Source organism: Anopheles funestus, chromosome 3RL (genome assembly GCF_943734845.2).
Source record: "Anopheles funestus chromosome 3RL, idAnoFuneDA-416_04, whole genome shotgun sequence".
Lineage (NCBI taxonomy): Eukaryota > Metazoa > Arthropoda > Insecta > Diptera > Culicidae > Anopheles > Anopheles funestus.
In genome coordinates, this window is record NC_064599.1 from 70,624,673 (window position 1) to 70,641,654 (window position 16,982).

Consider the following 16,982-nt stretch of genomic DNA (forward strand, 5'->3'; position numbering starts at 1 on the left):
AGTGAAAAAAAAAAAAACGATATAGCCCATGAGGCATGTAACGAAGAGGAGAGGGCATGTGAAGCTAAACATGAGACTAGAGAACAACGAAAGAAAAAAATCCTGAGGCGTAGATTTAATAGACACGACATGAAATTGGAGGTAGAGATATGTGCGCGAGGTGCAACCACAAAGCAAAGATAGACAAGATAGGCACAAATGCAATGCCCACGTTGCAGCACGTGTGCTCTTTCTCGCCCTCGCGACACTCACCAACGGCGGGGGGGGGGGGGTCTATGTTTGATTTCCTATGCCACAACAGGGGCTGTAGGTCTTTTTTCTTTACCGTGGTTGAAGGCCACGGCAACCAAACCCGCCGCTTGGCAGCACGAGCAAGAGCAGGAAGGGTGGACATGGACACGATGCCACCGCTGCCGGCCCCGGGTTGCATTGGCACTCGTCGTTTCGTCGCGGCCTAACTTTTTGTTCGACTGTTCCGAAATATGTGTTCTGTCTTCCACGGGGCTATGGCGTTTGGGTTGCGCGGAAACGGGGTCAGGGACAGTAGAGAGTGGTTAGTGGAAAGGAACGGGGGAGAGGTCAAGAAAACTAATTTATTGCGTTCTTTCCTCTTCGCTCGTCCCGGGTTTTTGGTGTACGTTTGGTGCTTGAGTTGGAATAATTTTTCTATCTGTTTGTCTGTTTCTCGCTTTGCTTTTTAAATTGTGTTGCATTCCAGTAGAGGGAGAGACAAAGAAAAACCAGAGCCCTTCTTAAGACGACATTAAACCTGTGATAGTAGAGATGTTGTGTGTGTGTTTTTTTGAAGTACAATTTTTCCATTTCTTTGGAACGTGATTTTTACAACTTTTTTTTCTACCAGTGAAAATTGGAACACTCCAGTCCGGTGTCTGGTTTTTATCAACGTTTATTACCATATCGTGTTTGAAGAAAGTGTGTGTAAGAAATGTTCTTAAATAATGAATGCATTTGTTTGCGTATATATTACACTTGTTACATATTGTTACAAAAATTCCAATACTCAATTATTTTTTTTTCTTTTTTTAGTAGGAAAAAGAAAACATATTTGAGAAGATCTAAAATTGTTTCCTTGTTGCTAGACTTCAAATATTCACCGAATGGGGAGGAAATTATTGAAAACAGGAAATGCTACGCAAAAAAATAAGAAACAACGCAAACAAAACATTACACTCCATCCTTGTTGATGTCATTTGACTGCGAGTTTCTTTCTTTGCGAAGCGTGATGAGTTTTACCCTTCACGGTAGAGATAGAAATAACTGCGTTTGCAACTGGTAACTGATGCTTTTTTTCGTTTATACTTGTTTAGTTTTATGCTTCGATGGAAACCCCGTCAGCGTTTGCATTGTTAAATAGTTAGAAATCAATAAGCATAACCGACAATAAAATGGAATTTAATCGACTATCGCATTGGCTTGTTTATTTCATGTTAACGAGCCACAAATAAGGTTTTGAAAAAAATATAATAAATCAAACATAAACCCAGCAAAAAACACTCATTTTACATTAAAATGAAGGGTGTTCTATTTTTTTCTATTTGTGTCATATTAGTGATTAAATATAATTGCATTTGTACAAAGCAGGAAGGTAATAAAAGCATTTTTGCTTACAACGCGGTATGATTCCAGATGAGATTTGAACTACAGTCTTCGGTGTATTACATTAAGGGCTGCGACACTATACCGTAACACGTTCTCGTCTTATCGATGTTGAATATTAGTTTTAATCACGTTCACGACGAAATTTGTTTCATTTAAAAGTTATTTTAATTAATTTACAAGAATAAAAAAGTTCAATTAATTTATTTCTTGTGTTAATTTATTTTGTTAAAATAATTTTGAAAACTATTAACTATAACGAATGAAAGATACTTATCGAAAAGCTACGTTCAAAATGGGTAGCAGAATATAAAAGGGTCTTACTTTTCCCTTTTTTGCACATAAGAAAAAAACGACGTAAAAAGAAACTAAATGTGTACAGACGTTGTCGTCTGTTTGTGACCCGTTTGGTTTTTTGTTTCGCCAATGGTTGTGCCCGTGTTTCCAGTGAGAGAAAAGTCCGACAACGATGTATATTAAAATAGGTCAAGGCGCATAAATTTCCCCCTCGTTTTTCTGTGCTCGATCGAACATCGAACGTTTGCATCAATTTATTTGCATTATTAATTATGATTAAAGTACTGGTGCGCAAAAGACGCAAATGTTCTTTCTATTCTTTTGTAAGGAATGTATTAATATCGTGGCACTGCTGGATGGAGTTTTTTTAAGGGAAAAATTCAAAATGTTATGAAAGAATTAATATATAAAATAAAGCAATAACAAAATTTGTTTAAACAAAAAAACTATCTTACATATCGTGCATGATGATGATGCAGAAAGGTTGCGTTACTCCTTACCGTTACGCGTGTTACGCAGCATTCTGTGCTTCCCTTTTTGCTTTGTATTGCTTTTGTACGGTTTCACTTGTTACGGAGGGTTCGCGCTTGTTCGTCGGTCGCATTGAAACCCAAGACGCAAGCAGCTCTACCACCGCGTGCCCTTTCCACCCTCCCCTAAGCCCTCCCTTCATCCCTCCGTGCCTTCATCCTCTCATTGGATGAAGCCAGAAAATGAAAAGAAAAACTTTTTCTCACTCTGCTAACTGCTGTTTGTTGCTGCTGCTGCTGCGTCCACGTCTCTATATGTGCGTCTGTGTGTATATTAAGGCATCCCGCGACGGTTCACTCTTTTCGCTTTCCATCGGAACTGGTTTTTTAATTGTATGTATGGTGCAATCAGAGCAGCAAGCAGAAGCGGCCGCAACAGTCGTTTTGCGCTTTTTCTCTATGGTCGATAGTTTATTTATTTTTTGTTTCGTTTGACTGCTGTTCCGATGATGGTGTGATGCGCCGATACTCGCATCCGTTTGGGCAAATTTTATTTAGCACGTACATCACGTCTAGTTCAATGTTTTTTTTTGAAGTTTTCCTTCTACCAATAGGTCAGCGGAAAGGCGCGTAACGTGAGTGCAGTGTTGATGTGCAATCGGAGCAAAGATATTATTTTCTTTTGATTGATTTGTAATTGGTGAAAATTCTTCTATATTTCTAGTCACTATCACGACTGTTTTTTTCTCTTTTATTCTAAACTGAGACTACTGACACTTTTTGCACCAGCTGAAAATAGCTCACTCTCACGTGAAGCAAATAATTATTTCCCACATTCATTCCATTCTTCGTACCTTATGGAGGGAGGGACAGAAAGCTTATGTTTTTTTTTCTACTTTAAATTTATTCAACCTTTGCCCCCTCTTGTGTTGTTGTAACATTACGGTTAGTATCCGTTAAACAGCAAACGGCAATGACATTTTGATTGATGTTTGATATTTCCGATGACACGTAAGTGGAGGATCGTTATTTACCCAACTGTCGATTAGAGAGAAAATGATAATAAAGACACAAATGTCAAGATTGTTTTGTATAATTTTACAGTTGGTTTGTTTTTAATTGTTTTTTTTTTTAAATTTTTTTCGCTTATGTACGTTACCATGTTTTGTTTGTAGCTCATTAACACTAGCACTACCGGACAAGTCATTTTCACAGCAACGATTTTTTTTTCGCTTTTACTATTTACTCTATAGTAAGAATTTTTAGGTTTGAGCGTTTTTTTTTGTCTTGGTTGGAACGACCAGGCATTAGTATTAAGAAATTTGAGCGTTTTTCAGTCATGGATACTTTTTAAACCAGTTGGATGAGTTAGTTTTGCTTGAATCAACAAAGAGTTATTTAAATCTGAACTCAACTCCCCAAAGATTCATGAATCCTCAAAGACTCATGAATCCACAAAGAATCATGATTTTACGCATTTATTATGCGTAAAATTTCCCTTGGAAATTGCTTAAAATGTAATCAATAATTTGGAAATAAAAACAACAAACGATGAAACTCTTTATTTTCATCATATGTATCCTAATTTGTGGAACCACCTTTTATATTTACGACCGTAACGAGTTTCTTTAACTACACTGTCCATATTTATTTCATACCCAATTAATGCTACTTAAAAATACGACCTCAAAATAAGCCGAGCCGATGTTAAACACTCAGATAAGCAGAAGGTTTACACAGTAACAAAAGCAGAAGAAGGTAAAAAACAACAACAACGCCCTCTGACAGTGAAAATAGCAAACGGATGTTTGATGAATGATTTGATCATTATCTCGCACTCTTTGCATTCTCTGCCCCATTATCCCTCTACCGTGACGAGCTTCTGGAGCTATTGCCGGTTTGGGGTGATGATTGCAAATATGATTACTACTCCACCCTTGGCCCATCTCTCTTCCACGCTGGTAAATATAGTGCACCGTTTGTTTTGGTGCGATGTCTCTCTGCATCAAGCGTTCGTTGCTTGCGTACACACAGCAGCACACGATTTTCACGATTGACTTATGCGCGTGAGATTTTATATGCATAGCTTTTGCTTTTTTTTGTTTTAGTGGTATTTATCTGTCCCTCCCTTACCTAGTACTGCGCTGCACTTTCTTCCCTTTCCCGATCAATGGGAGTGGGTGGTTGCAGGGTGGAACGCGAACAGGAACCACAAACCGCCACACCAACGTGCCGAATCGGTGTAAAAATAAAACACACACGCCCAGTTTTGCAATTGATACGCGGATGCAACGCGCGCGTTGGTGAAATACTCAACGGTAGCCCGGTTTCTTTGTGTCCCGTCACATAATTTGTGTCGTTCTCGTATGTATGTCGGGTTTTAATAGTTGAAAGGTAGTGACTTAAGGTAGTAGAATTATTTTTTTTTCTGAATAATTTTCTCAGACTTTTGTAGTAGTAGAAGTTTTTTTTCAGTATTACGTTTCAAATGGTTTTGTACAGTATGAAAAACTCAAAATTAATTTGAGCTTAATGTTGGGAAAAAGACAAACCGTTTTAACATCTAAATTTGTCTGTCAAAAATTTTGACATCTAAACTAGATTTCGATTGAAATTAAAATCAATAATTTGATAGAACTATCAAAATAGTTGTCTATATTTGTGTTTGTACGAATCACAAAATTCCATTTCCCAAACTCTTGCTTTTCCTAATCTTCCTTTCTTCAGCTCCTCCATTTTCCTGAGAGAAGAAAGAGACTAACTTGTCCCAAAGTCTCTCAAAAACTTACAAACAATAAACAAAATTTCATTTAATCTTTTGTCTTAAATATTCTTTTTAAAACATATTCTGATTATTTCTTGAAAAATTATGGTCTTTGTAGAATACCTGTTTTGTAAAATAGAAAAACAACATCTCACTTTTATAAACAAAAAAAAACACTCACAGTGTTTCCTCTTGAACGAATTTTCAAAATTGACATCGGCTTAATCTTGCTGTATATATTTATGTTAGTAAGAGTCAAAAAATCGATTTTATTCGTTTGTGTAAATATTAATATAAATATTAAATGGAACACCTTATAGATGCTTTAGTTTTTCCAAACTTTTCCCTAATTTTGTTTCTCTCAATTTAAAAAAAAATAAACAAAATACCTGCTTTTTAAAATAGAAAAACAACTTCTCACAATTTTAAGCAACGTAAAAAAATATAAGAGTGATTTCTCTTGAAGGATATTTTGCATGTACATATATATTTTTTTGCCTCACTTTATTATGCTCGTCTCGTCGACGCAGATGTGCACTCTTTGCCGTTGTTGCATTTCGATGGACAAAAATTTCCTTTTTTGTCTCTTGCTATATCCCATCTCATCCCCTCTGCTTCATCCCTTGTCTCTCATAACAGATGTCGTCCTAAAAAAAAAGAAATACTCGGTGAAATGGAATGACTCGCAATGTACGGGCATGCTGTGGTGGTGCTTTCGGAGGTCGATAACCGGTTCCACAGATCAGACATTCTGTGCCGAATCCACCACGCAACACCCCATCTTTCTGGGGTGACCCGTAATGTGTTTGCCGATGCTGGTGCGGGTTCTTCTCCCGCTTTACCACGTTGATGATTTGCGAATTTTCCTCTTTTATCTCCTATCTTGATATTTGTAATATGCGTTTTGTTTACTACGAGTAGGGAGATAGATGATTTTTTGTTTTATTTACTATGAACATAATTAGATGCAGTAATTGCTTATCAGTTTTATGATTTATTTTGGTCTTATTATCCTCTTTGGGAACCCCTTAAAAAAGCATATTTCGAGACAAAAACCCGATGCGGCCTAATCTTGAATCACGTGCACACTGATAAGGCATTGATAAGGGGTTGATTAGTTAACGTCATGCAATAAATTACTATAAAGTGGAAGCCCCAGCCGTTCGGGTCGAGTTTATTATTTACCTTTCACATGTTTGATAAGAGACGTTGAAATATTCGTAAGTTGCTTTCCAAAGTACAGCTACATTCATGAAGTGTATCCCAACAAAATGTCCTCTTTCGTGATAAAGCACAATCACTTACAACACTTAACCGTGCGTGATACACAATATATGTGTCCCCATCATTGGATTCAAATATCGATCGGTTTTCTGGTTTGCGAATGGCTCGATTTTTCACCTCTTCAAGTGGGAAAGCCTTTTTGCCCAACTAAAGTAACAGGGAAAATCTCCGTTTTTGTCCATAGCGGGTTGTGATCATGCTTTCCAACTGAAAACCTTTCTCCCTTGTTTTTTCTGTTCTTTTTCCTCACCGGCCAGTTTGTTCTATTTTCAGTATATTCCAACTCTCATTCTTGAGTTTGCATGTTCACTGAAATGGCCAAAAAACCATGCCGCCGCAACTTTTTCATCATTTTTCCTTCGCATATATGGAGACGTTTCGTTGTTCCAGGCCATTTTTTTTGCTGTTGTCTCCCAGCGCTTGTCCATCCCTCTACCCTTTCGAGCTGACTAGTGTCTATTTCGCATATGGAATAAAATGCAGTGCAAAACATCTGAAAGAAGAGTCGGAACTTTGCTGTAGTGTTTTGTGGAGACCGTACGAGAAAATGTCGAGGGTTTTAGTAGAGTTCCGTAGAAGCGGAAGGTGAATAGTTCGTGAAATCGAGACGTTCGAGTGATTGTAACGGCTTCCTTCCTTGTTTCATCTCCCCCACTCGGGAGGGTTTCCCACTACCCTCTTCCTCCCACCCACACACAAACACACCATCACCCTCTCGAAGTAGATTAAGGACCGTCGAAGAATTTTATCGCTTTTCGGGGTTTGGTTTATGGTGCTTTTTTTCTTTCTTTCGGAAGGAGGATGATGGCGATGCTTTTGCGAATATGCCCTGGTAGAGAGTTATTGAATTTCGGAAAAAACAAGAAAAAAGCGAATAAAAGATTTTAATGAGATCAAAGTTGGCATACATATGAATAGGGGGAAAAGGAAGAATGGACGAAATAATAAATATCTGAGAGTTAGCAATCATTTTGCACATAGGAGATAAATAATACATAAAATAATAAATGCCGGAAATGTACTATTTATTCTTAAATAAGTTGTTTGATTTTTTTTTATAAAGCGACGTTTTATCTTGTTTTATACCCATTCTTCTTTGTGCTTAATTATCACACAAATGTGTTCATATTGTTGACTTACTGAATTGTTTATGTTTTTCTTTTGTTCCCTATTTACTTATACACATCTTCTGTATTCTTACTCGTTTTTATAATTACTTACGGTCCATTTTACTTCTCTTTTTTATTTTCAAATAACATTTTTAAACTTTATATTTCTACTTACCTTTTAAAGCAATCATGTTTGCAGTTTTTGTTTTCCCTCCCACGAACGTCGATATGTCGATTGAGAAGTTTTCCGGGGCCCCAAAATTGTTGATCCATTGTGCGAAAGAGTGTGGTTTACTCCTTTTTTGTGTTCTTTCTTCTACATTTTTAGCATTTCGTTCGCCAACTTGCCGCCACCTACACGTTCTCAGCCGTTTTTATTATACGATTCCGCTGCACCCTTTTTCCATAACCTCCCCGAACTTTTCGTTCCGGGGGTGCGGTTTCTTCTGTTCGCTCTTTGAATGTATTTTGTTTTGGAAAAAAGTGTGTCAAAATCAACTGGCTTTTTGGGGGGCCTCTCTTCGATTGTTGTGTGTTTGTCTAACTTTTTAACACACCGCAACGACCGAACCGACCCCATCCGCGATCCCATGCCTCCATACCAGACCCATTGACAGCCATTGGCCGGGGGGAGAAATATTGCGTGCGCACGTCGAACTTGCTCATCCGTTCGGTTACAGAAGGAGTCAGTGAACTCGAACGAAGGGAAAAGGGTACCTTATTTTGTATGTGTGTGTGTATGCTAATTGATGCGGATTTTCGCAGTTTGTGTCATCTTTTATTTACTTTTAGCACTGGAGTGAAACACTTTTGAAGGACACGAATGAAGATAATCAAATAGGAAATTAATTTAATTTATCAAAGTACTACTTTCATCTGTAAATTGGATCTGGATTGATAGATAAATTTAATAAAAACGAATAAAATTATATTAAATTCCAGCTAAAAAAAGACAATTTTTTTCTTTTATATTCTTTCCCCATCGAATGTGTGCGTGTTGTTGCGTTAATTGTGTCCTTTTTTCGCAAACCCATCCTTGCCGCCATGTGCGTGTTTACAAAAATACAGCAAAATATGTTACCGGTCTTGAAGTGAGTGATATTTAGTGTTTTGCATTGATTGCGCGTTCGGTTTTCGGGTTGGGGCGGGAGTGAAAGAGCATCAGTAGTGTGCACTAACGTCTATAATTAGATGAATTTATTTTTATTTAACACACTTGAACGGCGTGTGCGAACAGAATGTGCCCGCACATATAGAGGTGTTAGTCCATATACCGAAACGATGCAAATCGGACACGTTTCGATCAATTGCTGGGTGCTGCTCCGGGCACTCTTTCTGTGGAGTTTTATTTCTCTCGATTAAGTTTTTGATTGGTCATTTGAAGTGGAATAATGTTTGGAGATCTGTTTTGTTTTTCTTTTGTTCGATGGTTTATTTTTCCTCCATAAAACAACTAATGCAATTAAATTATATTTCAATTTCGACTAAAATATTCGTTAAACACATTTTCAAATTCAATTTAGGGAATATTTGTCTTTTATCTTATATAAATTTTCAACTGGTATATAATAGCAGTGTTAAAATACAAGAACAATATTTTAAATATATACTTAAAAATATAGTTCATCAGGAAATCCATAAAACATATTTTATTAACTTATGATTTTCCCCTTTGGAATCGTGTGTAGCCCAATGTGTTGTAGCTCACTGCGCTCAGTAGCGAAACACATGTGTCTTGGGAGACACACCAAGGTGTTCCACTATTCGCCACTAGAGGGCGCGCACTATTGCGTTTGGTTGATTTTGAAATATAAAAGAAAATTGAGCAACAGACACGTGTGTTTTGATTTTCATAATTCCTAAATTAACTTTTGTTGTTAATTAGACATTTATTAATGTTTTTTAATATTTTTAATACAATTCATACATGAGATGTTGAAAATAAAACACAATATCGGAAATAGTTTTTAGGATACATTTATTAGGTTTAAAAATAACATTGAACTCTTATTACAATTTTTGTTTTACACAGATTTTAAAATTGCTTTAAGAAAATGTAAGTCGCGTGTAGTAAATGCAAGTTTCATCTTTTGTTTCACAATGTCTAAATCTATTGTTATTGTTAATGTAAATGGATGTTACTAATGAATTGTTTTCTTTACTTCTATTTTCTACCCTCCTCCAGGACGAGGTACTAGCAATCTCGGACAAGGTGATACTGCGGGCAGAAGACCTCCTCAACTGGATCGATACCGAGCAGGAATGGAGCTGGGGTTTGCTCACGTTGTACGATGAGCACAGTGCCAAGGATTGCCTCGGGATGACGCGACATCTCAGCAAGAACTCCTCGCTAGACTTTGGCGATGTGGACAAGGAGAAACATTCAGGTTAGTTGGATGGATCATTATCTAGTCACTATTCGGAACGTGCCTAGATCTCGTTATCGCTCATGAAATCTCTCTCGATCGCGGTATCGTTGAACGACTCGAACGCATTCTCCAGCAGCTCGCAGCACACTTTTTCCCGGTGATGGCAATCGCGGCTACAACAAACAGCCAAACAGAAAAGAAAGAGTAAACACATCAAACGAGAAGTTGAAGAAGAAGGAAGTAAATGGAGCACAAATCAATTAGACGATCGTTTGTGTACGGGAAAGATAGGAGCACCAAAATGTGTGCATCACGAAAGAATTTCACTGCCGGCGTGTATTTTGTTGTGCGTCGTGCGACGATCCAATGGCTATAAATACGTGTAGCACGCTCTGCTTCATGGATGATTTCATTTGGCAAATTCAGGACAAGAAGCGTTCCTGTTTGGGATTTTTTTTTCGTTGATCACACTCACTTCGATAGATAGAAGATGTTGCGCGGCACTCGACACCGGTACCGGGGCATGCATTCGCACCGTTTGCGCAACAGTATGTCCTCCTGGATGATCGTGCTAACCTCGTACAGATTGGGGCCGATCTTATGTTCGCCGACCGATTTGTAGAACGTGCGATGCCGTGGAAATGGTAGCTTAATGCCCGTGTAGATCATACTAGCGTCAACTCCAGCACTGTTATCCGGGTGATACTCGCCAATCAGGATGATGATCGAGAGCCCCACTAGGACAAGAAGTCCCCGTAAGGAGGTCATCTTCCTTCAGAAGGGCGTGGAGCGAGAAGACACAGAATAGTCTTGCGTCCTGTTTATTGGACGCGTACACACTTACTGGCGACGGTTTTGCCAGTATCCAGAGTTATGCGCGAGACGACCTTACATATGCGATGCGGGACGTGTGTGCGTTTGCCGAAAACGCCAACGCCAACGTGCTCGAATTCCTCGCCACACGCGCGCTCTGTAGCTGTGGTCGTTGCGTTTCTGCAAACGTACCGGAGTCGATGCTACGTAATGTTTTGCACCACTTTTTTGGGGTGTGTATTGGTTGCTTGGTGGTGGAAGGCCACTAGTTGTATGTTGTTCGGGCAAGCAAAACAAAAAAGGCAACAAGCACTCGAAGCTAGAATTTACTGTCTACACTCTATCTCACACCGATAGCAGTTGCTTATTACGACGACTCTTGTACGCACACTGTAACTATGTTGGTGAAGAAAACCGAGACACACGTACAGTGTTTGGACGAATTCGCGGCTGTACGGAATGTCTTTCCTGAAGTGCTTCCACAGCTCTCACAAATAATCGAATATGATTTGATTACACCGTCATCTTTGCGTCCGTAAGAGACCGACCGTAAGAGAAGTCGTGGGCAATAACTGCCTTGATACGAATCTGTGGAATGGATCTCCAAGTAAAACTACGAGGCGTGCTTGTGTGTGCGTGGTGTGGGCCTAATGCTTGATCAGCGAAAAAAACATACCGGCAAATGTTTTTTTTTTTTGCGTAGAACGGGGAAAGCATCCGGCGTGTAGAAGTAGTAGACGTGAAGGGTGTGTTTATTTTACTTTATTGCTGGGTGCGAAGTGGTGTGTTGTTGATCATGAATGGGGGGGATGATGGCTACTGTTGGCAAAATGAAGGTAACGGTTCGGATGGGGTGACGGATCTGGAAATGGGTTTGCAGATAGTGATGAAAAAGATCTGACAAATTTATCGACACACAACCCGTGCTGTGCGGTACAAACATTTAGAGCGCGAAAGATCAACCTTTAGACGATTGCTAACCTTGATCTGGTTTTTATCTTTCTGCTTTTTCCTCAATCCGACAGGTGAAAACATTGTCTCGAAGGTGGCAGTGCTAAGCTTTTCAAGGTACTGCCGTTACCGGGCATTGCTGAAACGTTTGGAAGGTGTCCAGCATGCGTGGGTACAGAATGCGCTGGTGGAAACGCTTGGTGGATTCGTTGCACCGGTCCCTAACATGCGGATAATGTTTTGCAAAGAAACGTTCGACTATCCGGAGCTGGAGACACACGAGCTGCTGTGCAATCATTTGGCGCCAAAGCTAAAGGGACGACCACGCGGCAAGCGAAAGAAAACACTGTCCGATTCGTCGCAGTACACGAAGAAGGAAGGCTGCTCGGATGAGAGTGAGTCCAACGAATCGGACGTTTCGGATTATTCCTACAGCAAGGTACGGTAGATTACCGCTGGGAATAGTTGGAACATGTATCACTTATCAATATTTCTTTTGTTTTTAGGTATCTCCCAGCAAGAAGGTTATCGATCTCCATCCTACCCCACGCTACAATCCTCGGCCATCGCGTGGATCGTCCCAAACGAAGCAGGAACCGATCAGTGTAGTGATATCTGCCTCCGCCGGTACAGTCAAACCGAGCACCGGGAACCACCTGTCCCAGCGCAATCGGTCCAAATCCACCTCCAAGACGAAAACATCCAAGAAGTCAAAGTCGGCCACGAAAGCGGCACGGAAAGCAGGTCGTGCAGCTGGTGGCAAGAAATCATCCTCCTCGTCCTCCAACTCATCGCTGGCAGCTGCTGGAGGTGGTGGTGAATCGGAAGAGGATGAGGACGATGTGGATGAAGATGGTGAGGATGGTGGGTCGTCGTCGGCGCGCGGCGCATCAAAAGATCGCGATCGGGAAGATGAGGCGGACGAAGACGAGGAAGAGATGGACTACGAGGAAGATGAGGAAGAAGAGGATGATAATCTGTTCCGGGTGAACGAAAGGATGGGTGCTTCCGAGCGTGAGTTTCTGCAGCGGTTGCAAGAATTCCTTGATCCACGGGCACTCCAATATGCGGATAGTCAAGCTGCTTCACTAAAGGGTGGTAAGTTAAAAATGTCTCTTCATACACACATACAGCTCTTGTACTAAGCTTGATCTCTTTCTTCTCTAACAGTGAGTTTGTACGCGGTGTATGCGAAGGTGCAAAAGATCGGTGGCTACAGTGCGGTTAGTGATAAGGAGGTGTGGAACCAGCTGCTGCAAGGTACGGGTGCGGAGAATGGAGTGCTTAGCCGGCGGAAGTACGAGAAGATTGTGCTACCGTTCGAGAAGCATCTGCGCGAGTTGGTCGGTGATCAAGATTCGGATGTGAAACGGGAAACCTTACTGCTGTTGGGTGATGACGAGTTGGACACGAAGCTTCGATTGTTGCGCGACGTTAAACTGGAGAAGCGTGATCCGGACAGTAAATCGCTGGCGCTGATAGAAAACAACGGCAACGCGGGGTTGGATTATTCGGTAAAGCGTGAGGTGGTGGAGAAAGATGAACTGTACGGGAAGTGTGGGCTTAAAGAGGACAGCAATGGTGGAGGTAGCCCGAATGGTGGTGTTCACCTCGGAATGTCACCAGTATCTGTTCCGCTGACGGTGATCGTTCGACCAAATCTCGATGAAAAGGATCAAAAGTCGTCCCAGATACAGATCAAGCAACCGCACACAACGATCACGGTACATCAGACAACGATTCATCCGCATAATGCCAACCACCATCATCACACCAGTCAGCCAAATAGCAATCATCATCACCAGCACGGTTCGTTGAGTGGACAGAGTCCGCAGCACATTACGAACCAGATACAGATCACCAATCAGATCCAGATCCAACAGATCACGGTACAGTCGAATGATAAGAATGGACCTGGTAGTTTGGCGGGAACAGGCTCGGGAAGTCCAAATGAATCTGCGGGACAGTTCAAGTATAGCTTCAAACAAGACAAATCGGGTCAAGAGCTGAATATTGAACCGGCTGCAACGACACCGAAGTCAAGCTCGACCACAATCGCTTCCGGTGCGGGATCACCGTCCGAGGGTGCATCATCACTGAGTCTATTCCCGCTTAACCGACAGGGCACGGATCCGGATCTAACGATAAAGGAAGTTTCGGTGTGTCCAACGAGTGGAACGCTATCCATTACGTCCAGTGCATGCGTGCCGACGACACCTTCGAAGACGAGCTCGCTTAGGCATGTGCGAATGAAGAACGATCGCAAGGGCAATTCCGGTGGGATGCTTATGGAGGGTGGTGGGTTTATGGGTGCTAGTCAGAAGGAGAACATCCCACTGCTTGGCGGTGGAGTTGGCTCGGCGAGTTTGTTCGGTGGGCAGAGTCTAACCACAATCACACCGATCCCGGCCAACATGATGATGGCAGGAGCGTTCCTCGGACATGGTGCTGTTGGTGGCGGTGGTGGAGGTGGTTCGCACACTGGAGGACGCTCTTCGATGGATCTGGAACACGCTGGAAAGCAACAGCAACAGCAGACACCGGCAGCAACCGAAGTGATCGATCTGGTTGATAGTGATAACGAAAACGATAGTTCACCACCTGGATCGAATCCCGGATCGTCCGCCAACCGTAAACAGGCAGGTCAGGCGATGCGTCCTATACCCTCGCTGCTACCACCAATGAAGAAGCGCAAGTTGGACATCTTGCGCGAGGGTGGTCTCGAGGTAACACCGATCTCAAACGGTGCCAGTATCTTCTCGAGTCTCGGCAAAAGTACGGGACCGCCCAATCCGATGCGTATCAATATCACGGCCGAACTGAACACGACTCCACCACGGTCGGACGTATCGAAGCGCAACGATCAGCCACGCAAATGCATTCCGACACCGCTCGAATTCCAGACGCACTGTATGTACACACGCACCGGCAAGATATTCGGCGACCCGAAGGAGTTGGTACCACCGCGGGCACCCGCGCCTGCACCGGATCTACTCGATTTGACTGGCCGCATGGGTATGGGTATGATGGGTGTAGATAGCATTGCAAACCTCTCCAGCAAAAACCAACCCTCGCTGCCCGGTATGGATTTCTCTGCCGGTGGTAATGTGCGTGCGAATGCACGCACTGGACCTGCGTCCCGGACGGCACCGAGCCTGCAGATTACGTTGGTTCCGGGGCCGTCTAACAATCACAACACCTCCGGTGGTGTTCCCGGTCTTCCACCGCCAATGATGACTCCGTTGAATATTCCCGTTCCGGTGCCAAGTCAGCAGACAGCAGCCGCATCATCCGCGTCCTCTAGTGCGATGGGACACAAGAAATCGAAAGCGTATGAAATTGTGCCATTAAGAGACGGTGGTATTACCGCACCAATGAAGGAACCCAGCCCGAAGGTAACTATCGGTCCATCGTCTTCGTCGTCCTCTTCATCCAGCTCGACGAACGGAACTATCATTCCGCCACCTCCACCACCATCAGCCAGTCAGCTAGGATTGATGGGCGCTGCTGGAGCATCTCCAAACAATCTGCTCGAAACGCTTGCCAACCTGCAAAAGGTGAACCCGGTGCTGATGGCCAGCATACTGTCATCATCCGGTATCTCAAAGTCCTCTATACCTGGCTTAACGCAACTGCTTGGCACGCTTGCCGATCAGTCACCACTAGCACCACCTGCGGCAAAGAAGACGCAACGGAGAAGATCCAACTCACAAGCGGCGGCGGCCGCAGCAGCTGCTGCAGCAGCGGCCAATTCCGTCCCGAGCGCACCCTCGCCCAACGTTTCGCCGGCCGGTGTTGGTGGTGTTCCTCCAGCAAATGTACCCTCCATGCCACCGTTCCCAATGCCACCGGGCAATTTGGGAATAATTCCACCAGGGATGTTGCAATCCAACTCTCCATCACCGCAGCATCATCCACCGCAGGCTGATTCACCTACGTCCGCGAACCATCCGCTCAGTCAACAGATTAAACTACTGCAGCAGGTGCAGCTACAGCAGCAGCAAAAGTTCTTCCAGCAGAAGGCATCCGAAGAGCAGCAGAAGTTGCAAATGTTCCAGCAGTATTCCCAGAAACAACAACCTTCGCCGAGCCAAAACTCTCCCTCGTCACCCGTTTCGACTGTTGGGGCAGGTTCACCTTTGCCGGGTACACCACCACTCGCAATGCCACCTTCGCCCGTATCAGTACCACGCATTCCGGTCGTTCCACCACCCTCGGGAGGTGTATTGTCCGGACTTCCACCAGGTGCTGGTGCTGGATTCCCGCCACCGTTCGACCCAATCTATCTGCCACTGTACGCGAATCCGGGTCTATACCTGCAAAGTCTGCCACCGGAACAGTTGCTGCAGTTGTACAAAAATCTCCCGCAGGGCATTCCAATCACCAAGAGCTAGTCGGCAAGGGCGTCCTCCACGTCGAGCAGTAGTGATCGTGGGAGTCCCGCGATTCATGCCGGTGAACTGTAGAGAGAATAATCACTCGCGCCCCCCACCCCATATTCTGTTCTGACCATTTTGTGTTCCTTAGACGATGACTTGGACGTGTTCCCGGGAGTGTGAAACGAATCCGGTGTGATGATTGTTTTGATATGTGTTAATGGGTTCTTTGTGTAGATTTCTCCATCATTTGCATGAGAGGTTTGATCTATTGATTTTGTTTTTCTTTTCCGTTTCTTTTTTAAGTTTGCCACCCACGAAATGAAAGACTAGGTCACGGTGTTTCGTTTGAGTTATTTGTTATTTAGATAAAATTTAGTGTGTAAAATGTTTGTTTAGTTTTCTTTTTTATTTCGTCTTCTAGAACAGAAGCAAACCTAGGATGAACTATTGTGTTGTAAGATACCTGCAATACACGAAGATACGATAAGAAATTCCCTCATTCCTTTTGCTTTCTATCGTGAAGAAATTGAGAATGGCGTTTTGTAAAGATTGTAACAAATCAAACTAGTAGTGAAGAATTATTACCTAATATGCGCGTAATGTAGTAGTGAAATCTTATAAATTTACGAAATAATTGTCGCGTAAGGTTCTAGAGAAAAGGGGGATTTGGAGCTGGGCTTGCTCACGCGAGTTGGCAAGCTCTGCTGCTAGGGTCGCCAATTAAATAGTATAAACAAAGAAGAAGGAAATGGATCTGTACTCGGCAAACGAAAAAAAAAAACACTCACCATCGTAACGATAGGAGAACAGGAAACAAACGTATGTTTTTGCTCGTGAATATATATGGTAGTAACAGTATGAACCGTGTGTGCGCCATTTGCTTTAAAACTCTGTATCTCCCTTCAAGGCAGAAAAGAATTGAGAAATGG

At 42.5% G+C, this 16,982-nt stretch overlaps 2 protein-coding genes across 3 annotated transcripts in view; one reads left to right on the forward strand and one right to left on the reverse strand.

Moving 5' to 3' along the window:
* Positions 1-16,911, forward strand: part of LOC125769785 (uncharacterized) — a 64,670-nt gene extending 47,759 nt beyond the window's left edge. The window contains exons 5-8 of the mRNA XM_049438643.1: positions 9,727-9,928; positions 11,749-12,113; positions 12,181-12,772; positions 12,845-16,911. Coding sequence (XP_049294600.1) covers positions 9,727-9,928; positions 11,749-12,113; positions 12,181-12,772; positions 12,845-16,068 — 4,383 coding nt within the window. The 3' untranslated portion in view covers positions 16,069-16,911. The remainder of the gene's footprint in view (positions 1-9,726; positions 9,929-11,748; positions 12,114-12,180; positions 12,773-12,844) is intronic.
* Positions 9,503-11,228, reverse strand: LOC125769827 (uncharacterized). 2 transcript variants are annotated; one of them, XM_049438713.1, is made up of 3 exons: positions 10,386-11,228; positions 9,972-10,083; positions 9,503-9,896 (listed from the first exon to the last, which is right to left on the reverse strand). In XM_049438713.1, exons 1-2 carry the CDS (start codon positions 10,676-10,678, stop codon positions 9,972-9,974), a joined length of 405 nt encoding a protein of 134 aa, XP_049294670.1. In that variant the 5' UTR covers positions 10,679-11,228; the 3' UTR covers positions 9,503-9,896. The 2 variants fall into 2 exon arrangements, with proteins under 2 accessions (XP_049294670.1, XP_049294669.1); XM_049438712.1 differs by having other exon boundaries at positions 9,503-9,891; positions 10,386-11,223.
* Positions 16,912-16,982: the final 71 nt, after the last annotated feature.